At 39.8% G+C, this 22,130-nt stretch overlaps 1 protein-coding gene across 11 annotated transcripts in view; it reads left to right on the top strand.

Annotated features, from left to right (window-relative positions):
* The first annotated feature begins 356 nt into the window (after positions 1-356).
* UGGT2 (UDP-glucose glycoprotein glucosyltransferase 2) overlaps positions 357-22,130 on the top strand; it is a 238,444-nt gene continuing 216,670 nt past the window's right edge. For 7 of the 11 annotated variants that reach the window (XR_013533952.1, XM_078368500.1, XM_078368709.1 and 4 more), the window contains exons 1-2: positions 357-611; positions 20,194-20,276. Coding sequence is in view for 5 of the 11 variants with exons in the window: in XM_054243220.2 (XP_054099195.1) it covers positions 454-611; positions 20,194-20,276 (241 nt within the window). In the remaining 6 variants the exon portion in view is untranslated. Of the gene's footprint in view, positions 612-2,692; positions 2,878-20,193; positions 20,277-21,289; positions 21,340-22,130 lie in introns of all 11 variants that reach the window. The other 4 variants (XM_078368454.1, XM_035292789.3, XM_078368552.1 and 1 more) reach the window with 2 other exon arrangements.

Below are 22,130 nucleotides of genomic sequence, written 5' to 3'. Positions count from 1 at the left end.
TTCGACTTTTACAGGCCTTATTTTCCTCTTATGCAAAAGGTGGACACTATCCAAGTGGTCCTGACTTTGCTTCCAGATTTGGTAACTCCAGCCAGCCCTAGTTGGATCTGGAGAGCCCGCTTCCCGCCCCGTGTGCCAAGGCCTGTCCGAGAACCCAGGGTCCCGGGAGTGGACCCGCGGGAGCATCCCTGACGCATTTCAGCAACCTGGCGCCGCCCCGGCTGCTCAGACGTGGCCCAGTGACCAGCTGGCGTCCGCTCCCCAGACCGCACCCACTAGACCGTCCCTGAGTGGGACACGCATGCGCCGGCCCAGACCCGACACCCAGTAACGGACTCGAGCTCCCCCCCCCCACCGGAAGTGGGCAGCCGCGCGCTGGGAAGAGCCAGCTGGAGCGTCGCGGCCACGGAGTGGGTGCCGGGGCTAAGGGACTCGCGCTTTTCTCTCCGTGCCATGGCGCCAGCGAAGGCCACGAACGCGGTGCGGCTGCTCCTGGGCTCCACGACTCTGTGGCTCTCGCAGCTCGGCGCCGAGACGGTTTCCGCGTCCAAGGCGGTGACTGCCCACTTGGCTGCGAAGTGGCCCGAGACCCCGCTGCTGCTGGAGGCGAGGTGGGTGCGGGCCGGGCCCTTGGTCGGACGGGTGTGGACACGCTGCCACCCTCAGCCCCTTCTTTTCGTGCTCACAGCGGGTGTCTTCCAGCTCCCACCCGGCTTCTCCAGACTCCCCCGCTCTGGCCCTGAGCATCAATCACTACCTCCTCTCCTCCTGACCCAGGGCAGCTTCTCGGTTCCCGTGCAGCACTCACTTGCAATTCCTTTCCCCCTCAGGTTTCACTTTGCTCACAGTTTTAAAAACTTCCCTGCTCTGCTTTACTTCGTTGGGATTTGTTAACATTTACGCGTGGCACTTAACGCAAGCGCTTCAAGTGAGGTAGGCAGTTCCGTGCAGCAGGCAGTGTTTAAAGTACCTAGTTTCGTAATGAGGACATCATGCCGTCAGCCTCTAAGCTTGCTGTGGGGAGGGCAGCTTCCTGCAAAGAAATATTTTTCCTTTATCTCTTCCAATGGAATTAGTTCATGACCTATCATTTACTCTGCAGGAACAAAACTTGTAGCTATTGCATTTTGCCCCTTAGTATTCCAATAGTTGAGTAAAATTAGAAAGTTCTTTCTCTTAGCAGAAATTTCCATCAAAATACCACCATCATTCTTCATAAAACTGGGAAACTTAGTAACTTGGTAAAAAAAAGTTTTACACCAACGACTTAATGGTTATTCACAGCAACAGCGTGTGCTCCCAAGGAGACTCCATCACTCCTCGTAAGTTGCATGTATTTGATGCTAAACCAGTTTAAAATTTTTTTTTTCATTTTTATAGATTATTGGGGAACAGGTGGTATTTGGTTACATGAGTAAGTTCTTTAGTGGTGATTTGTGAGATTTTGGTGAACCCAATACTCCTGCAGTATACACTGCACCCAATTTATAGTATTTTATCCCTCACTCCCTTCCCATCGTTTCCCCGAGTCCTCAAAGTCCATTGTGTCATTCTTATGCATTTGCATCCTCCTAGTTTACCTCCCACGTATCAGTGAGAATATATATTTGGTTTCCCATTCCTGACTTACTTCACTTAGGTTAATAGTCTCTAATCTCATCCAGGTCGCTGTGAATGCCACTGATTCACTCCTTTATGGCTGAGTAGTATTCCGTTATATATATGTTTATCCACTTGTTGATTGATGAGCATTTGAGTTAGTTCTGTATTTATGCACTTGTGAATTGTGCTGCTATAAACATGCATGTGCAAGTATCTTTTTCATATGACTTCTTTTCCTCTGGGTGGACACCTAGTAGTGGGATTGCTGGATCAAATGGCAGATCTACTTTTAGTTCTTTGAGGATTCCCCACACTGTTTTCCATAGTGGTCATACTAGTTTAGATTCCTACCAGCAGTGTAGAAGTTCCCTGTTCACTTCATCCATGCCAACATCTATTATTTTTGGTATTTTTATTATGGCCATTCTTGCAGGAGTAAGGTGGTATTGCATTGTGGTTTTGATTTGCGTTTCCCTGATCATTAGTATGTTGAGCATTTTTTCATGTTTCTTGGCCATTTGTACATCTTTTGAGAATTGTCTATTCATGTCCGTAGCCCACTTTTTGATGGGATTGTTTTAGTCCTGCTGATTTGAGTTCCTTGTAGATTCTATATATTAGTCCTTTGTTAGATGTATAGATTGTGAAGATTTTCTCCCACTCTGTGGGTTGTCTGTTTACTCTGCTGACTGTTCCTTTTGCCATGCAAAACCTCTTTAAGTCCCTGGTATTTATCTTGTTTCTTTTCATTGCATTTACTTTAGGGTTCTTGGTTATGAAATTCTTGCCTAAGTCAATGTCTAGAAGGATTTTTCTGATATTATCTTATAGAATTTTTATAGTTTCTGTTTCTAGATTTAAGTCCTTGATCCATCTTGAGTTGATTTTTGTATAAAGCGAGAGTTGAGAATCCAGTTTCATTCTCCTACATGTGGCTGGCCAATTATCCCAGCACCATTTTTTGAATAGGGTGTCCTTTCCCCACTTTGTTTTTGTTTGCTTTGTCAAAGATCAGTTGGGTGTAAGTATTTGGGTTTATTTCTGGGTTCTCCATTATGTTCCATTGGTCTGTGTGCCTGTTTTTACACAGGTACCATGCTGTTTTGGAGACTATGGCCTTATAGTGAAGCAGGAGCGACTGCAAACAAACTTCTCGAGCACTGAACGGGGAAGGAAGTGGTAATTTTATTTGGCCAGGCGCTGAGGCAGGCCTAGATGCCTCAACAACCAAGCTCCCTGACAAAGAAAATCCTGGCCCTTTTAAAGGCTCACAATGTAAGTAAGAGATCTAAGAGGTGCACGTGTGAGAGGGTCGTAATTAATTTAGCAAGCATGGGGATGTGACTAGATAGGGGTCTTGAGCGGTTGAGTAAGAACAAATGCCTTCTGGGATAAGGTTCCTCCATACCACACCTGTAATCTATAGTTAGAATTGTGGTTAGGAGTAGGGGGTTTAATTTTTAATCTCCAGACCTGGTCAGTGGCGCCAGCTGGTTCTTCCACTGACCTCATCTTGCTGACTTTTAACTTTCATTTCCTTGTTTTCTCCAAGCACAGGCTGAGAAAAGGGAGTCTCCTTCCTCAATAGCATAGTGTGAAATCAGATAATATGATGCCTCCAGATTTGTTCTTTTTGCTTAGTTCGTAGCTTTAGCTATGTGGGCCCTTTTTTGGCTCTATATGAATTTTAGGATTTTTTTTCCTAGTTTTGTGATGAATGATGGTGGTATTTTGATGGGGATTGCATTGAATTTTAGATTGCTTTTGGCAGTATGGTTATTTTCACAATATTGATTCTACCCATCCATGAGCATGGAATATGTTTCCATTTGTTTGTGTCATCTGCGATTTCTTTAGGCAGTGTTTTGTAGTTTTCCTTGTAGAAGTCTTTCACCTCCTTTGTTGGGTATATTCCTAGGTGTTTTAATTTTGTTGGAGCTATTGTAAAAGAGGTTGAGTTCTTGATTAGATTCTCAGCTAGGTTGCTATTGGTGTATAGGAGAGCTACTGATTTGTGTACATTAATTTTATATCTGGAAGCTTTGCTGAATTCTTTGATCAGTTCTAGGAGCTTTTTGGAGGAGTCTTAAGAGTTTTCTAGGTATAGAGTCTCAATCTGACTTCCTCTTTACCGATTTGGATGCCCTTTATTTCTTTGTCTTGTCTGATTGCTCTGACTAGGACTTCCATTACTGTGTTGAATAGAAGTGGTGAGAGTGGGCATCCTTGTCTTGTTCCAGGTTTCAGAGGGAATGCTTTCAACTTTTCCCCATTCAGTATTATGTTGGCTGTGGGTTTGTCATAGATGGCTTTTATTACATTGAAGTATGTCTCTTGTATATCGATTTTGCTGAGAGTTTTAATCATAAAGGGATGCTGTATTTTGTTGAATGCTTTTTCTGCATCTATTGAAATGATCATGTAATTTTTGTTTTTATTTCTGTTTATGTGGCATATCACCATTGACTTGCATATGCTAAACCATCCCTGCATCCCTGGTATGAAACCCTCTTGATAATGGTGGATTGTCTTTTTGATATATTGTTGGATTCAGTTAGCTAATATATTGTTAAGAATTTTTGCATGTATGTTCATTCATCAGGGATATTGGTCTGTAGTTTCCTTTTTTGGTTATGTTTTTTCCTGGTTTTGGTATTAAGGCGATACTGGCTTCATGAGAGGATCCCCTCTTTCTCTGTCTTGTGGAATAGTGTCAGTAGAATTTGTACCAATTCTTTGAATGTCTGGTAGAATTTGGCTGTGAATCTCTCTGGTCCTGGACTTTTTTTGTTGATAATTTTTTATTACAATTTCAGTGTTGCTGCTTGTTATTGGTCTGTTCAGCGTATCTAATTCTTCCTGATTTAAGCTAGGAGGGTTGTATCTTTCAAGGAATTTATCCATCTCCTCTAGGTGTTCCAGTTTATGCATGTAAAGATGTTCGTGGTAGCCTTGAATGATCTTTTGTATTTCAGTGTTGTCAGTTGTAATATATCCCATTTTATTTCTAATTGAGCTTATTTGGATTTTCTCTCTTTTTTGTTGGTTAATCTTGCTATGGTCTATTAATGTTTTTCAAAGAACTAGCTTGTTTCATTTATCTTTTGTATTTTTTTGGTTTCAATTTCATTTAGTTCTGGTCTGATCTTGGTTACTGCCCTATTTCTGCTGGGATTGGGTTTGCTTTGTTTTTGTTTCTTTAGTTCCTTGAGGTGTGACCTTAGATTGTCTGTGCTCTTTCAGGCTTTCTGATATAGACATTTAGGGCTATGAACTTTCTTCTTAGCACTGCCTTTGCTGTATCCTAGAGGTTTTCATAGGTTGTGTCACTGTTGTCATTCACTGTGAATACTTTTTTAATTTCCATTTTTATTTCATTGTTGATCATTCAGGTTATTTAATTTCCATGTATTTGCATGGTGTTAAAGGTTCCTTTTGGGGTTGATTTTCGGTTTTATTCCACTGTTGTCTGAGTGAGTGCTTGATATAATGTCAGTTTTCTTAAATTTATTGAGGCTTGATTTGTGGCCTATCATATGGTCTATCTTGGAGAAAGTTCCGTGTACTGATGAATAGAATGTATATTCTGAGATTGTTGGGTAGAATGTTCTATAAACATCTGTTAAGTCCATTTTCTCCAGGGTATAGTTTCAATACATTATTTCCTTGTTGACTTTCTGTCCTGATGACCTGCCTAGTGCTCTCCATGGAGTACTGAAGTCCCCCACTATTACAGTGTTACTGTGTTTCTCATTTCTTAGGTCTAGTAGTAATTGTTTTAAATCTGAGAGCTCCAGTCTTCATTGCATACATGTTTGGGATAGTGATATTTTCCTGTTGGACAAGGCCTTTTATCATTATATGATGTCCCTCTTTGTCTTTTTAAACTGTTACTGCTTTAAAGTTTGTTTTGTTTCACATAAGAATATCTGTTCCTGGTTCTCACTCATAGGCAGGTATTGAACCATTAGAACACATGGATACAGGGAGGGGAGCATCATACACTGAGGTCTGTTGGGTGGGGCAGAGGAGGGATAGTGAGGGGGGGTGGGGAGGTTGGGGAGGGATAACATGGGAAGAAATGCCAGATATAGGTGACAGGTGGATGGAGGCAGCAAACCACATTGCCATGTATGTACCTGTGCAACAATCCTGCATGATCTGCACATGTACCCCAGAACCTAAAGTACAATAAAAAAAGAATAGCTGTTCTTCTTCGCTTTTGGTGTCCATTTGCATGGAATGTCTTTTTTCACGCCTTTAAGTTTATGTGAGTTCTTACATGTTAGGTGAGTCTCCTGAAGGCAGCAGATAGTTGGTGGGTGAATTCTTATCCATTCTACAATTTTGTATCTTTTAAATGGTGCATTTAGGTCATTTACATTCAATGTTAGTATTGAGATGTGAGGTACCATTTTATTCATTGTGCTATTTGTTGACTGTATACCTTGTTGTTGTTGTTTTTATTATTGTATTTTTGTTTTATAGGTCCTGTGAGATTTGTGTTTTAAAGAGGTTCTGTTTTGATTTATTTCCATGATTTGTTTCAAGATTTAGAGCACCTTTTAGCAGTTCTTATAGTGCTGGCTTGGTAGTGGCAAATTCTCTCAGCATTTTTTTGTCTTGAAAAGATGATCTTTTTCCTTCATTTATGAAGACAAGTTTTGCTGGATACAAAATTCTTAGCTGATAATTGTTGTGTTTGAGGAGGCAGAAGATAGGGCCCCAATCCCTTATAGTTTGTAGGGTTTCTGCTGAGAAATCTTCTGTTAATCTGATAGGTTTTTCTTTATAGTTTACCTGGTGCTTTTGCCTCATAGCTCTTAAGATTCTTTCCTTCATCACAACTTTGGATAACCTGATGACAGTATGCCTAGGTGATGATCTTTTTGCAATGAATTTCCCAGGTGTTCTTTGAGTTTCTTGTATTTGGATGCTGAAAGGGAAGTTTTCCCCAGTTATTCCCCCAAATATGTTTTCCCAACTTTTAGATTTCTCTTCTTTCTCAGGAACACTGATTATTCTTAAGTTTGGTCATTTAACATAATCCCAGACTTCTTGGAGGCTTTGTTAATATTTTCTGATTCTTTTTTCTTTGTCTTTGTTGCATTGGGTTAATTTGAAAACCTTGTCTCTGAGCTCTGAAGTTCTTTCTTCTACTTATTCAATTATATTGCTGGTGAGACTCTCCAGAGCATTTTGCTTTCTATAAATGTGTTCATTGTTTCCTGAAGTTTTTATTGTTTTTTATTTATGCTATCTATTTCACTAAAGATTTCTCCCCTCATTGCTTGTATCATTTTTTGATTTCTTTAAATTGGACTTTGTTTTTCTTGGTGCCTCCTTGAATGCTTAATAACTGACCATTTAAATTCTTTTTTAGGTAAATAAGGCATTTTGTCTTGGTATGGATCTATTGCTGGTGAGCTAGTGTGATTCTTTTTTTGGGGGTGTTAAAGAACCTTGTTTTGTCATATTACAAAACCAGAGTTGGTTTTCTGGTTCCTTCTCATTTGGATAGGCTCCATCAGAGGGAAGATCTAGGCCTCAAGGCTGTTCAGATTATTTTGTCCCACTGGGTATTCCCTTGACATGGTACTCTCCTCCTTTTCCTAAAGATGTGGTTTCCTAAGAGCTGAGCTGTAGTGATTGTTTTCTCTCTTCTGGATCTAGGCATCCAGCAGGTCTAACAGACTCTGGGCTGGTTCTGGGAATTTTATGCACAGTCCTGTGATGTGAACCATCTATTGGTCTCTTAGCCTTGGATACCAGCACCTGCTCTGGTGGAGGTGGCAGGGGGGTGAAATGGACTCTCTGAGAGTCCTTACTTTTGGTTGTTTAATGCACTAATTTTGTGCTGGCCTTCTGCAGGCAGATAGTGCTTTCAAGAGAGCATCAGCTGTAGTAGTATGGGAAGGATCAGGTGTGGGTTGGGGCCCTAGAACTTCCAAGAGTATATGCCCTTTGTCTTTAGCTACCAGGGTGGGTAGGAAAGGACCATTAGGTGAGGGCAGGGCTAGGACATGTCTGGGCTCAGTTGTTGCGGCTGCTATGGGGGAAGGGGGGTGGGATTCCCAGGTCAATGGAGTTATGTTCCCAGGGGGAGTATGGCTACCTCCGCCATGTCATGCAGGTTGTCAGGGAAGAGGGGGAAAGCTTACAGTCACAGGCCTCACCCAGCTCTCATGCAATCCAGAAGGTCAGTCTCACTCCCACTGTGCCCTATCCAACAGCACTGAGTCTGTTTCCAGGTGATGGGTGAGCAGGGCTCAGAACTTGCCCCTTCTACCAGCCTCGTAGCTGGAAATGCAAATAGGGCTCTCACTCACGCTTCCCCACCTGTGGAATTTGCACACCAGATTCATGCTCTTCCCCGAGTTCTGCCTAGGAGATTTCTTGTTTGGTTGGAATTGTTAAGAAGTTCAGCTGGAGGTTTCCTTCTCCCTGTGGCCTTTTCCTAGTACCTCTGGCAGCCCTTCTCAAGGACTCCTGTGAGGCAAGACTGAAATGCCTTCCTAGGGGACCCAGAGAGCCCACAGGGCTTTTCCTGCTGCTTCCTTTACCTCTGTATTTTGCTTAGCTCTCTAAATTGACTCAGCTCCAGGTAAACTCAGAATCTTCTCCCGTGATCTATACCTTTGGGTTCCCCAGTTAGCATGTGTGTTTGGGGGTAGAGGATCCCCCTTTCCCATTCTCACAGTTTGGGTACTCACAGTATTTGGGGAGTCTCCCAGGTCCTACAGGAGCAATCCACTTCCTCCAGAGGGTCTGTGGGTTCTCTTGGCTTTCCTGATTTATTCCTGTAGTAGTTCTGGAGCAAAAGTTCAGAATGGAAGACTCTACATGCTGCTCTACATTTAAGTGGGAGGCCAAAACAGTTTTTATTGAATACATGATTCTAGCTTAATTTTGATCTCCTTCCTTTATCCTTTCCCCAGTGTTTGACAATTTGCCTAGATCTAATATCACACTTAGCTCCAAATTAGTCTAACTTCTTCTGTTTGTTGCCGTCTCTGGCTTTACATTTGCCTCTAGAGTCCTAGAATTGGAACTCCTGTGGGATGCTCCTAAGGGCCTTGACAGTCTGATTTACAAACCTCATCACTTGTACAAATGGTCCCCAACTTAACATGGTTCAATTTAGAATTTTTTGACTTTACTATCAGTTTACCAGGTTATTAAATACATTTTTTACTTATAGTATTTGCAACTTACTATGGGTTTATTGGGAGGTAACCCCATCTAAGTCAAGGGGCCTCTGTAATAGGTCAAATGCTGAACCCCAAAAAGGTATGTCCACATCCTAACTCCCAGAACCTGTGACTGTTACCTTATTTGGAGAAACGTCTTTGTTAATTTAAGGAAGGATCTTGAGATGAGATCATCTTAAATTATCTAGATGGGCCCCAAATCCAATGTCTTCTTAAAAGACAGAAGAGAAGACACAGGCAAAAATGAGAAGGCCATGTAAAGTTAGAGATTGAAGTTAGGCAGCCTCAAGCCAAGTAGCAGCAGAAGCCACCAGGATGGAAGTCTCCCCAGAACCTTCAGGGGGAGCACAGCCCTGCCAAAACCTTGATTTTGGATCTCTTGTCTCCAGAATTGTGAGAGAATAAGTTTATGTTTTAGGTCACCAAGTTTTTTGTAATTTGTTAAACAGATCTATGAAACTAATACAGATACCAAAAAGTTTCGATACCAAGAAGTTGAGTGCTGCTGTAACAAATACTTCAAAATGTAGAAGTAGCTATGGAGTTGGGCAGAGGCTAGAATAATTTTGAGAAATTTGGTATAGAAAGTCTAGACTGCCTTGAGGAGATTGCAGAAATCTGGACATTAGGGGTGATTCTGCTGAGGGATTAGAAGAGATGAAAGAAGTTGAAAAAACTTCTATCATCATAGAGAATACTTACATCATCTTGAAGAGAATGCTGGTAGAAATATTAACATTCAAAGCCATTCTGGCAATGGCTCAGAAGGAAATGAGTGACACTGCATTAGAATCTAGAAGAAAGGTAACCCTTGTTATGTTAGTGATAGAATACTGGCTGACTTGGTTTCTACAGTTTGTGGAAAACAACTTGAAAGTGATGAACTTGGATATTAGCTGAGAAGTCCAAGCGAAGTGTTGAAAGTGCTGCCTGGTTTCTCCTTGCTGCTTATATTAAAATGAGAGAAGAAAGAGATAAATTTAAAAAGGAACAGGTAAGGAAAAAGGAACCAATGTATGGTGATTTGGGAAGTTCGCAGCCTGTCAGAATCATAAAGGGTGCTACAACTAGAAAACTCAGTGTTGAGAATGTGCGCTCTGGAGAGAAGGACAGGAAACTGGCAGGATAACCTTTTGCTGAGTAGGTTAAGCTTGTGATTGATGGGTCCTCTCAACCATCTTGCCAGAAGCTTGGTATAAAGAAGACCGGGATATCTAGGAAGGATCTGGGGAGGATCTTTATGTAATGGTGTGGTTCTTGGTGAGATATACAACAGTCTTACAAAGTTTTTGGGAATATATTAGAAACATTGCCAGCTTGGACCAAAAGGGGCAGGTAAGACAAAATTAGAGAAGGCTGTTAGACTTCCAAAATTTTACAGGCAGGAAATGGACTAATAGAGCTTCTTGGCTATAAACATTGTGCTGCCCTTTCAAGAAAGAAAGAATAACTCTGCAGGTAGAACCATGGTAGACAGCACAGAGGGTGAAGCATCAGGCCACAGAGAGTTATTCTCAGGCTCTGGAATGTAATGGAAATTTGTCCTGCTGAATTTTCAACTTGCTTGTAACCCCTTTATGTCTTCTATTATTTTCCTTTGGGAATTGGAGTATCCATCCTATGCCTGTCTTGCCATTGCATTTTGTAAACATAACTTGTTTTCTGATTTCACAGGTGGACAGAGGAGAATTTTATGCCTGGATGGATCATACCTAGAGTCTCACTCACACATGATTTAGATGATAACACTTGTAAATAGAGTTGATATTTATGTGAGATTTTAGACTTAGAGTTGATGCTGTAATTGGTTGAGTTTCGGAGGTCACCACAAGGACAAATATATTTTATGTAGGGGACGTGGATTTTGGGGGCTTTGGGAGGCTAGAGGGTAGCTTAAATGATGCCCCAACAAAAAGAGGTATGTCCACCTATCAGCTTTTAGAATCTTCTGCATTAAGGCTGCTCAAACCTTGATTTCAGACTGTTGGCCTCCTTAACTGTGAGAGAGTAAATTTCTCTTGCTGAATAGGTTAGATCTGTGATTCATGAATCCACTCAAACATCTTAGCAGAAGCCGAGTATAAACATGGGGTTATCCAGGAAAAATGTGTAGAGGATCCTTGGGTAATGGTGTGGTAGCCCTAGGAGAGTAATATATCATTTTGTTAGTCTTCTTCATTGATACCTTACTTGTGGACATACCATATTATTCTATCTTCAATAACTTTCTGTTCTCTCATAATGTTTGGCCAGTATTTCTATAATAATCCTTATTGTAAGGTATCATATATGTTAATCTCTTTTGTTAAAATGTGAGCTTCAGAGACAAAACTGTTTTTTATGTTTATTTTGCCAAGGCACAGTGTACAAAAGTTAGGTACTCAATAATGCTAATTCAGTGAAAGGGACTTTTTTAGGGAAAAGTATGCTTTAAGCCACCATCAGAATTACCTCTACAATATGCCTAACCTGTGGAAACTAGTTTGTCCTTGGATAATCCAGAGAGGATGCTCAGTGTTACCTCATGTGCCTTATTGTTTTGTTGTGGACAAATCAAAATTATAGGAGGTCCTTTATTATATAAACTAAAATCTTTCTCACTAAACCTTTTATCTACTGATCCTCTCTTTTAGAACCAAATCTGTCTCTGTGTGTGACACATTGTGGGACAGTAGAAGGCTAAAAACCTGTAGTTTCTTCAACCACTGCACTTCAAGAAATTTATTTTGTAGTTTATTACTCTACTCTGCTTCAATTTGTTTATGTTTCTCTTAAATCAAAATTGTAGGAAAATCAAAGAGGTTGAGAAGAGTAAGTGTGGAAGTAGAAGAATTGAAGAGCATTGACTAGGTTGAAGGAGCTGGGCAGCTAGAAACTTAAGGAAAATAATGTGGGAACAAGTAAGGGAAATTTCAAAGAATAATGCTTTAAATTAAAAAATTGAGCTTCCTTATCACAATCTATAAATGCATATATATGTGTATGTATATTTATATATGTAAATTTGTATATATGTACAGTTTGTGTATATACACTATGTGTATATATGCTGTGTGTATGTCACATATGTACACATTTCACTGTGTGTGTGTATATATGTCACATATATACACACATATATGCATTTATTTTGATTAGTATATATGTGTATGTATATACATATACACACATGTGTATATATATGCACACACATATGTATATAGACACATACACATGTCTATATACATATATGTGTATATACACATATACATGTGTGTCTACATATATGTGTATATACACATGTATATGTATACACAAATATATGTACATATATACACATATGTGTGTATACATATATACATATATTTGTGTATATATATACACATATATATACACACAGTGTATATACACACACATGCATACACACAGATATTTTCAGTTCATCTTGGAAATTTGAGTGCATAACTTGCATATAGTCCTATGTAGGAAACAAAGATGAATAAGGTATATTCCCTGCATAAAGAAATTCATAACAAAATTTACAGCCAGGCATGGTGGCTCATGCCTGTAATCCAGCACTTTGGGAGGCTGAGGCGGGTGGATAATGAGGTCAGAAATTCAAGATCAGCTTGGCCAACATGGTGAAACCCCATCCCTACTAAAAATACAAAAATTAACCAGGCGTGGTGACGCACGCTTATAATCCTAGCTACTCAGGAGGCTGAGGCAATAATTGCTTGAACCCGGGAGGCAGAGGTTGCAGTGAGCCGAGATTGTGCCAGTGCCCTCCAGCCTGGGCGACAGAGCGAGATTCTGTCTCAAAAAAAAAAAATTGGCTAGAGGTGATTATGGGCTGAAGAGGGTAGAATTTTGTAATATGCATACCTTAATTTGTACATCTGAGCTGCATTTATTCCACGTGTGTTGATCTTACTGAAAATATTTTTGAAATTCCACTTATAATTACTGTCAAACTCTTTAGTACATATAAAAACACGCTTTATAGAAATAACTATTTTCTCTGGGCAGAATTTTTTAAAGAAATACAGTTATTTTGAGCCATATATTTTATAAGGCAAGTGAAGAATTGGAAATGCCAGTTTGTTATCTTTTAAAAAACTTGGTCCAAAATAATGAACTGGGCATGGTGACATGTGCCTGTAGTCCCAGCTACCTGAGTGGCTGTGGTGGGAGGCTCGTTTAGCCTGGGAGGTTTCGGAGGCTCAAGTGATCCTCCCCCCGCAGCCCCTCAAGTAAGCCATGTTTGTGCCACAGCACTGCAGCCTGTGTGACAAACTATCACCTAGTATGAAGCCCAGCATCCATTAGCTATTCTTCCTGATGTTCTGTGTCCCCTTGCACCCTCCCAACAGGCCCCAGTGTGTGTCATATGTGTCCATGTGTTCTTATTATTCGGCTCCCACTTGTGAGAACATGTGGTGTTTGGTTTTCTGTCTCTGAGTTAGTTTGATGAGGATAATGGCTTCCAACTCCATCCATGTCCCTGCAAAGGACATGATCTCATTCCTTTTAATGGCTGCATGGTATTCCATGGTGTATATATACCACATTTTCTTTATTCAGTCTATTATTGATGGACATATAAGTTGATTCCATGTCTTTGCTATTGTAAATAGTGCTGCAGTGAACATATGTGTGCATGTGTCTTTATAACAGAATGATTTAAAATCCTTTGGGTGTATACCCGGTAATGGGATTGCTTGGTCAGATGGTATTTTTGCTTCTGGATCTTTGAGGAATTGCCACACTGTCTTCCACAATGCTTGAACTAATTTATATTCCCACCAAGAGTGTAAAAGCATTCTTTTTTCTCTGCAACCTTGCCAGCATCTGTTTTTTCTTGACTTCTTAATAATCACCATTCTGACTGGCATGAGATGGTATTTCATTGTGGTTTTGATTTGCATTTCTCTAATGATCAGTGATGTGGAACTTTTTATCATATGTTTTGGTTGCATGAATGTCTTCTTTTGATAAGTGTCTATTCATGTCCTTTGCTCCTTTTTAATGGGGTCATTTGTTTTTTTCTTGTAAATTTGTTGAAGCTCCTTGTAGACTCTGCATATTAGACAATGTACCCATTTGTCAGATGGATACATTGCAGAATCTTCTCCCATTCTGTAGGTTGTCTGTTCACTCTGATGATAGTGCAGAAGCTCTTTAGTTTAAGTAGATCCCATTAGTCAATTTTTGCTTTCCTTACAATTGCTTTTGACATTTTTGTCATGAAATCTGTGTCTGTGCCTATGTCCTGAATTGTATTGCTTAGATTTTCTTATAGGGTTTTTATAATTTTGGGTTTTACATTTAAGTCTTTAATTCATCTTGAGTTAATTTTCGTATAAGTTATAAGGAAGGGGTCTAGTTTCAGTTTTCTGCATATGGTTAGCCAGTTCTTCCAGCACCATTTATTAAATAGGGAATCCTTTTCCCATTGCTTGTGTTTGTAAGGTTTGTCAAACATTAGATGCTTGTATGTGTGCAGTCTTATTTCTGAGTTCTCTATTTTGTTCCATTGATCTATGTGTCTGTTCTTGTACCAGTACCATACTGTGTTGGTTACTTTAACCTTGTAGTTAGTTTACTTTAACCTTGTAGTATAGTTTGAAGTTGGGTAGTGTGATACCTTCAGCTTTGTTCTTTTTGCTTAGGATTGTGTTGGATATTTGGGCTCTTTTTTGGGTTCATGTGAATTTTAAAATCATTTTTTTCTAATTGTGTGAAGAATGTCAATGGTGGTTTTGTCATAGGATCCTTGGGTTTTTGCTTTGCCAGCCAGAACTCTCTCTGGCTGGTAGCACCTTTGCCTGAGTTTTGCTCTGGCCTGCTGTCCTCATTCTGTCTACTCAACCAAGCAGGCTATGCTTGGCTTGTGCTATTGGCCCAGATCCCATGCCTGCCAAGGTTGAGCCAGGCAGGGAGTGGTGATGAGTGCATGAGCAAGCACGGAATCTGGCCACTGCACACAGCTAGGCATGCCGCTGCAGTGGGGTGGGCAGTTCCAGGTACTGACACAGGCACCAGCTTTGTACAAGACTGTGGTTCGACCAGACGTACTGCAGGCAGCTTCCACTGCAGGCACTGTGGAACGCAGTGGCACCTGGAGCCTTGGAGATACCAGGAACCGCACAGCCCCAGAGAGGGTGACACAGCTCTGGCTCAGGGAGCCTGTATGTCTGGGCTCCCCAAAGGGCTGTAGCTTTTCTCTCCTTTTCATTGCCTGCAACTTGGCAACTTAGGTATGTGTTTCAGCACCAAATAAGAGTTTGTGTTACAGCTCTTTCAGTCCTGCTATTTGGCAGGCCCCGAGTTCTTGTTCCATGTTCAGGAAGAATGAAGTACGTAGACAACTGGAGGGTGAACAAGGCAAAGAGTTGCTTTATTAAGCGACAGTACAGCTCTTAGGAGACCCAAATTTGGTAGCTCCTTTATGCAGGCAGGTCGCCCTGATGAGAGCAGCTCTCATTAAAGAGGAGACTCAGAGTGGGGAGCTCCTTTTCACAGGTAGGTCATCATGTTGAGTCTGTAGCCCTCAGCAGAGAGGAGAAATGGAGTGGGTAGATTCTGCCTGCAATCAGGTCATCCTGATGTCTGGGCAGCCCTCAGTGGAGAGGACATATTGAATGCATAGCTCCTATCCACAGGCAGGTTATCCCATCATCTGCCTGAGCTTAGCTGTGTCTGAGGTTTTTATGGGTTTCAGAGGAAGTATGTGCTTATTGGTCTATGGGTGGCCCTGTGTGGGCCTGGAATAAGCACCGTAAGTTCTCACTTCAGTCTGTGAACAGGTAGCCCAGCCCCAGGCTTGTGTTCCTAGCTTGAAGGTGGGGCTTCACCAGACACCTGCCCCTTTTTCCCCATCTACTCCCTTCCACCATTAACCTGCCATCCACCATGTCCATGGCACCCAGGCTGTTCATATCACAGGGTGCCTGTGGGCCTATGCCAAGCTGCCCCCAGACCCCTCTCGGCCTCCCTCCCATTACCATTCATGCCCAAAGTCCAAAGGGGGCTGAGGTAGTAGGGGACCGGTGTGTCAGTGCTGCCCCAAATGCATGCACACCCAGCCAGGTTGTGACAACTTCTGGGCTCAGGCACAACTTTGCTCTGGAATTGGAGCAGGCATCGGGAGCAGGGAGAGGCCAGGCAGTACTAACAGGCACTCTTGAGCCTGTGGTGGGAGAGGGGGCTTTGCAGACCCTGAGAGTACAGGGATGCCTGGGTCCACAGCTGGAGCTGGGTGGCAACAGCTGTGCCTAGGAAGCACAGGGCTCCCACCCTCCCAACTCTGAAGGAGGCATGGGCTCCTACCTGCTTCCAGCTCCCAAGAGCACAGGGATGCCCCAGTCCGGACAACCACGCATGGGGAGTGTGGGCCCTCCACCCTGCCAACTCAGAAAAAGACAGGGCTTCCACCTGTTCCCTGCTCCCATCAGCTCCATGGAGTGCACCAACCCCAGCTGTGTCTCCCCTGTTGCAGCTGGTGTTTCTGCAGAGGCCACTGTAGACAGTCACTGCTGGCATCAGTTTAACGGGAATAGCATTAAATCTGTAAATTGCTTTGGGTAGCATGGCCATTTTTACAATATTGATTCATCCTATCCATGAGCATGGAATGTTTTTTCATTTGTTTGTGTCCTCTCTGATTTCTTTGAGCAGTGGTTTGTGGTTCTCCTTGATGAGGTCCTTCACTTTCCTTGTTAGCTGGAACACTTTCTTAAGGTGATCACTTTGAAGGATCAGACTTAGCTAGACTTACGGATTCTGGTAGTTGGAAGAAGTCTTTTACCTATGGTTACATAGTATATGAGCATGTCTGTAGCTGTTTGGTCAAATCAGTTAAGCATTGCTCCCTACTTAAGATGTTGTACTGTTCCTATCTTTTTCAGTTCATGTTCTGTTTAGCGTTTTCCATTATTTCCTCTGCTTTCAGCTTTCCTTTTTTTTTTCCAAGTCATTGATTTAATACCATTAATAGCAAGAGTTGATTTGAAGTTATTTATTACTCTAAATTCCTAGGTTTGTCATGTTTCTGTTGGTAAATTAATCAGTCATTCTCACTTCCTTTTTCCTCTTTAGTGGCCATCTCAGACTCACTAGTTACTCTGTATGTAGGCTGTGGATGTTCTCAATACTTTCCATTTATTTTAAGCATTAGTTTAAGTTTACCAAGGCTAGAGAGAAAGATAAGATGGGCAATAACAAATAATCGGTGCCTTCTGTTTGGTGGCTATTTTGTTTCTAATTTAAATAGTTAACCCTATTTTTCTTAGTTGTCTTCTGTTTTCTTCATGCAGAACTAAGTAATCTTTCATTTATTTCATTATTTTTTGAAAGGCTTTAAATGGCTTTGGCTGTTTTTTCTTAAATACAATGAAAATTTCATTGGATTTTTATGACCAAAGACATAGCACAATACACTGATTTCCTATTAATGTTTAAAATTAAGATCTTTCTGTTTTATTTTATTTTTATTTTTATTTTTTAAGAGGAAAAGAAGGGGAAAAAAAGAAAAAGAGGGAAAAAGGAATATTACTTCATTCCTAAAATGGGTTTCAATAATGGCCGATCAATATTTTGAGTGTTTAAAGTGGTTAATGCATATTTTATGTATTTAAAATGGAGACCTCTATTGTGTTTATTTGTTCTGGCTCTGAGTTCAAGTCCTGGATATCATTATGAATTTTTTGTCTCGTTGAATCTAAATCTCATTATGTGTCTTATGTATCTGGGTGTTAAGATCTCTTATTGTTACATTAATCCTTTTACCCTTGCATCCTTGTAGCTTTGAGATCTATTTTATTAAGTGTGAGAATTGCAACTCCTGCTTTTTATTTATTTATTTTTGCTCTCCATTTAGTTGGTGAGTTTTTTTTCCATCCCCTTGTTTTGAGTCTTTGTATATCTTTAGATATATCGTTAGATTTTGTGGATAATGTATATTTTGTGTGTTTAAAATGGCAAGCTCTACTGAGTTTATTTGTTCTGGATCTTAGTTCCAGTCCCGGATATCGTTATCAATTTTCTGTCTCATTGAATCTAAATCTCATTCTGGGTCTTAAGTATCTGGGTGTTAAGATCTCTTATTATTACATTAATCCTTTTACCCTTGTATCCTTGTAGCTTTGAAATCTATTTTGTCAAATATGAAAATTGCAACTCCTGCTTTTTATTTATTTATTTTTGCTCTCCATTTGGTTGGTATGTTTTTTTTTTTTTCCAACCCTTTATTTTGAGTCTATGTATATCTTTGGATATACCGTTAGATTTTTTCCATATCTTTGGATTGGGAGATTTGGTCGATTTAAATTTAGGGTTGCTGCCATTTGATATTAACTGGCTATTTTGTCCTTTCGTTGATGAAAATTCTTCTTTATGTTAATGCTCTTTACTTTTTGGTGTATTTTTAGAAAGGGTCATACTGGTTGTTCCTTTCTGTGTATAATGCTTCTTTTAGAAGTTCTTGTAAAGCAGGCCTGGTGGTAATAAAATCTCTGAGTACTTGCTTGTTCTAAAAGATTTTATTTTTCCTTCAAATGTAAAACTTAAATTGGCAGGATATGAAATTCTGGGCTGAAAGTTCTGTTGATTAAGTATATTGAATATTGGCCCCCACTCTCTTCTAGCTTGTAGGGTTTCCGTTGAGAGATCTGCTGTAAGCCTAATAGGCTTACCTTTATGGGTAACTTGATCTTTCTCTCTGGCTGCCCTTAATATTTTCTCCTTCATTTCGATCTTGGTGAATCTAACAATTATGTGCCTTGGGGTTGGTCTTCTTGAGGAATATCTTTGTGGTGGTCTCTGTATTGCCTGGGGTTGAATAGTGTCCTGCTTTGCTAAATTAGGAAAATTTTTCTGGATAATGTCCTGGAAAGTATTTTCCAGCTTGAATTCATTCTCTCCGTCACATTCAGGTACACCAATCAAGCATATATTAGGTCTTTTCACATAGTCCCATATTGCTTGGAGACTTTGCTCATTCCTTTTTATCCTTTTTTCTCTATTCTTGTCTTGTCATTTTGTTTCATTAAGTTGGTCTTTGTCCTCTGATATCCTTTCTTCTGCTTGATCCATTCGGCTGTTTAAGCTTGTACATATTTCACTAAGTTCTTGTGTTGTATTTTTCAACTCCATAAGTTCATTTATATTCCTCTCTATATTGTCTATTCTTTTCAACATTTCATCGAACCTTTTTTCAAAGTTCTTAGTTTCTTTACATTGGGTTAGAACAAGTTCCTTTAACTCCCAGAAGTTTCTTATCATCCACCTTTTAAAGCCAACTTCAGATAATGGAACACAGTCCTTTTCCATCAGGGCTTGTTCCGTTACTGATGAGTCCTTTTCCATCAGGGCTTGTTCAGTTGCTGATGAGTCCTTTTCCATCAGGGCTTGTTCCGTTGCTGATGGGTTCTGATTTTGAGTATATTCGGCCTTCTTAGGCTGTTTTTTTCCCTTCATTGTAGATAAACTGCCTTTCTAATTAGGTTTCTGAGTCGACGTCTGACTTATTGATTCCCAGTGCTGGGATCCGAGCAACCCACTGTGGCAGCCTAAATAGCAGCCATAAGACTGATGGTGCTCTTCTGCCCGGGAATCTCTGGTCTGGCTTCCCTCTTGAGTCCGCAACAAGCGGTTCGGTTCTGATTTCCCGGAGCTCCAAACTCTGGTCAGTAGGGGAAGCAGTCCTGTTGGCTCTGCATGAAGAGCTGCTGCGCCGAGATGCTGGCAAAACCACTGCGGCGGCCACAAGAGTCGCGCTGGCGACTCTTTCCTCCACTGGGAATCGGCTGATCAGTGAGTGACGAAAATTCGTCTAAAGATGTGGCATCCTCTTGTTCTCTGAGCTTTCACTGGGAGCTACAATCCCGAGGTGTTAGTGGTCGGCCATCTTGGATCAATCTCCGATCTTTCTGTTTTAAATAAAAAAGATTTTCTACACAAATAAGTAAAGGCAATAGATAATATAACTTCTATGAAATATTTATAGAACCAATTTTTGTTTATGAAAAACAGATGGTCTTTTTTTCTACTTTTTACCTTTATATAATCTGTTTTTTATCATTGTTGTATTTATCAGTGCCATTTCATATGGAAAGATAAACTATCAGTTTTTTAATCGTTGCTAATAATAAGAAAAAGCCAAAAGTAATTTCTCATGAAGCGTTTTCCTGACATGATTATATGTTTATAGTTGAGAATGACACCTCAGGTAAGAATAATAGATGTTTTTTTTTCCCGGTGTTATAGTAAATGGAAATTAGTAATTTGACATTAATTTTTAAGAGTTTTTTGTGCTATAGATATAGTTTGAGTATAGTTTATAGTATCTGAACCATTTTAAATTCCATCTACTAACTGATTACTTTTATTTTTTTAATAGTGAATTTATGGCAGAAGAAAGTAATGAAAAATTTTGGCAGTTTTTGGAAACTGTGCAAGAATTAGCAATTTATAAGCAAACAGGTAGGTGATGTACAAATTTTAACTTGTAAGATTTGTATTTATGTGTACATATTATATGTTTATTACTTTTTAATGGTAATGGTTAAATGTGAATACTTCACTGTGTTAGTAAATCTGAACATTAAATTTGAAAACATGTTTTAATGGAAACTAATCTAAGCATCTCTTTCCAAAAATAGAAGGCTTTAATACTTTATTATAAGATAACTCATAGTCATGTTCGGATATTGCATTCTCATCAAGAAGAAATCAAAATTGTTAGCTTGGCATGGTGGTGTACCTCTCTGGTAGCAGCTACTTGGAAGGCACAATGCCAGAGAATTGCTTGAGCCCAGAAGTCAGAGACTTGCCAAGGCAGTATAGCAAGACCCTGTCTCTAAAAAACAACAACAAAAAATTGACCAGGTGTGGTGGCTTACACCTTTAATTCCAGCACTTTGCAAGGCTGAGGCAGAGGATCGCTTGAACCCAGGTGTTTGAGCTGTGAAAAAAAAAAATTGGCCAGGTGTGGTGGCTCACAACTTTAATGCCAGCACTTTCTTAGGCTGAGGCAGAGGATCACTTGAGCCCAGGAGTTTGAGCTGTGTTTGTGCCACTGCACTCCAGCCCTAATGACAGAGCAAGATCTTGTTTCCAAAAAAAAAGAAAAAATTGTTGAGATACGGTTTTCTTTTTACCTAGATTTCTTTGAAATAATAATTTTTGCATCTAGTAATAGTACATTTTTTTTCTCTTTTAAAAGTAGACAGTTTTTTTGGAGCAATTTTAAGTTCACAGAAAAATTGGACAGAAAGTATAGAGATTTCCCATATGTCGCCTTCCCTATACATAAATAGCCTTCCTTGTTATCAACATCCTCCACTAGTGTGGTACATTTATATCAATTGATGAAACTACCTTGACAGATCCTTATTACCCAAGGTCTATAGTTTACATTAGTGTTCCCTCTTGTTATACATTCTGTGGGTTTGGACAAATGTATACTGACATGTATATTGCATTTTTATTGGCAGAATACTTTGACTCTTAAACCACTAAAGAAACTTTTAATACCCTCAAAAAGGTAACTAATACGCTGTCATTTCACTATCTGTAAAACAGTAATTTCTGTTTTTGTATATATATGAGAGTATGTACCCATATATACATATATCTTCCTCAGAATTAAAAAGTGTTTATTAATGTGTTTCTTAGGGTAGGTAAGTAGCTTAAAGATAAATTTGAAATTAGATTTTAACAACAGAGGCTTTATTGTAAAGAAAGGTTTATTATGTTTCTATCTCTACAGAGACTAGAATAGATGAACACGGGATTGCTTAAGAGTGAAATCTTTAGCCGTTTAGATATAGAAAGATCTTCTTACTGTTGGTAATTAAAATAGTTTATTATTTTGTTCCTGAGTGTAAATGTAAGATAAACTATAATTTCAGATGTTTTAAGTGTCCGTTTACTGAAGCCTATTTGGCTCAGGCAGCATTGAAGTTCAGCAATTTTGTGATTTTACAAAGTAGATTTTAAAAACAAAGAGATCAGATATGTTTTAATAACATTTTAAACTGAAATATTTCCAAGAGCAAATAATTTTTCTTTTCAAAATTTTTTTCTGAGAAAATTTTCAGTCATGAGAAATGCTTGCACTACTTTTAAGATATTGGGAATATGAAGATGAGTAAATGTACATTCTCAGGACTTCAAAATATAATGAAGGAGACAGCAAAACAGCGAAGTACACTGTTAGGTGATAAGAGCTTTAATTGGGGTCTGTACCTGGTTCTAATTTTGTCTCCTAAAAGTATTCAGGATACACTAATTATACTTGGCTATTGGCACTAAATCTCATTAGAATTTATTCAT

This window comes from Callithrix jacchus, chromosome 1 (assembly GCF_049354715.1).
Source record: "Callithrix jacchus isolate 240 chromosome 1, calJac240_pri, whole genome shotgun sequence".
Taxonomy (NCBI): Eukaryota; Metazoa; Chordata; class Mammalia; order Primates; family Cebidae; genus Callithrix; species Callithrix jacchus.
This window is presented reverse-complemented; position numbering and strand designations above follow the sequence as displayed.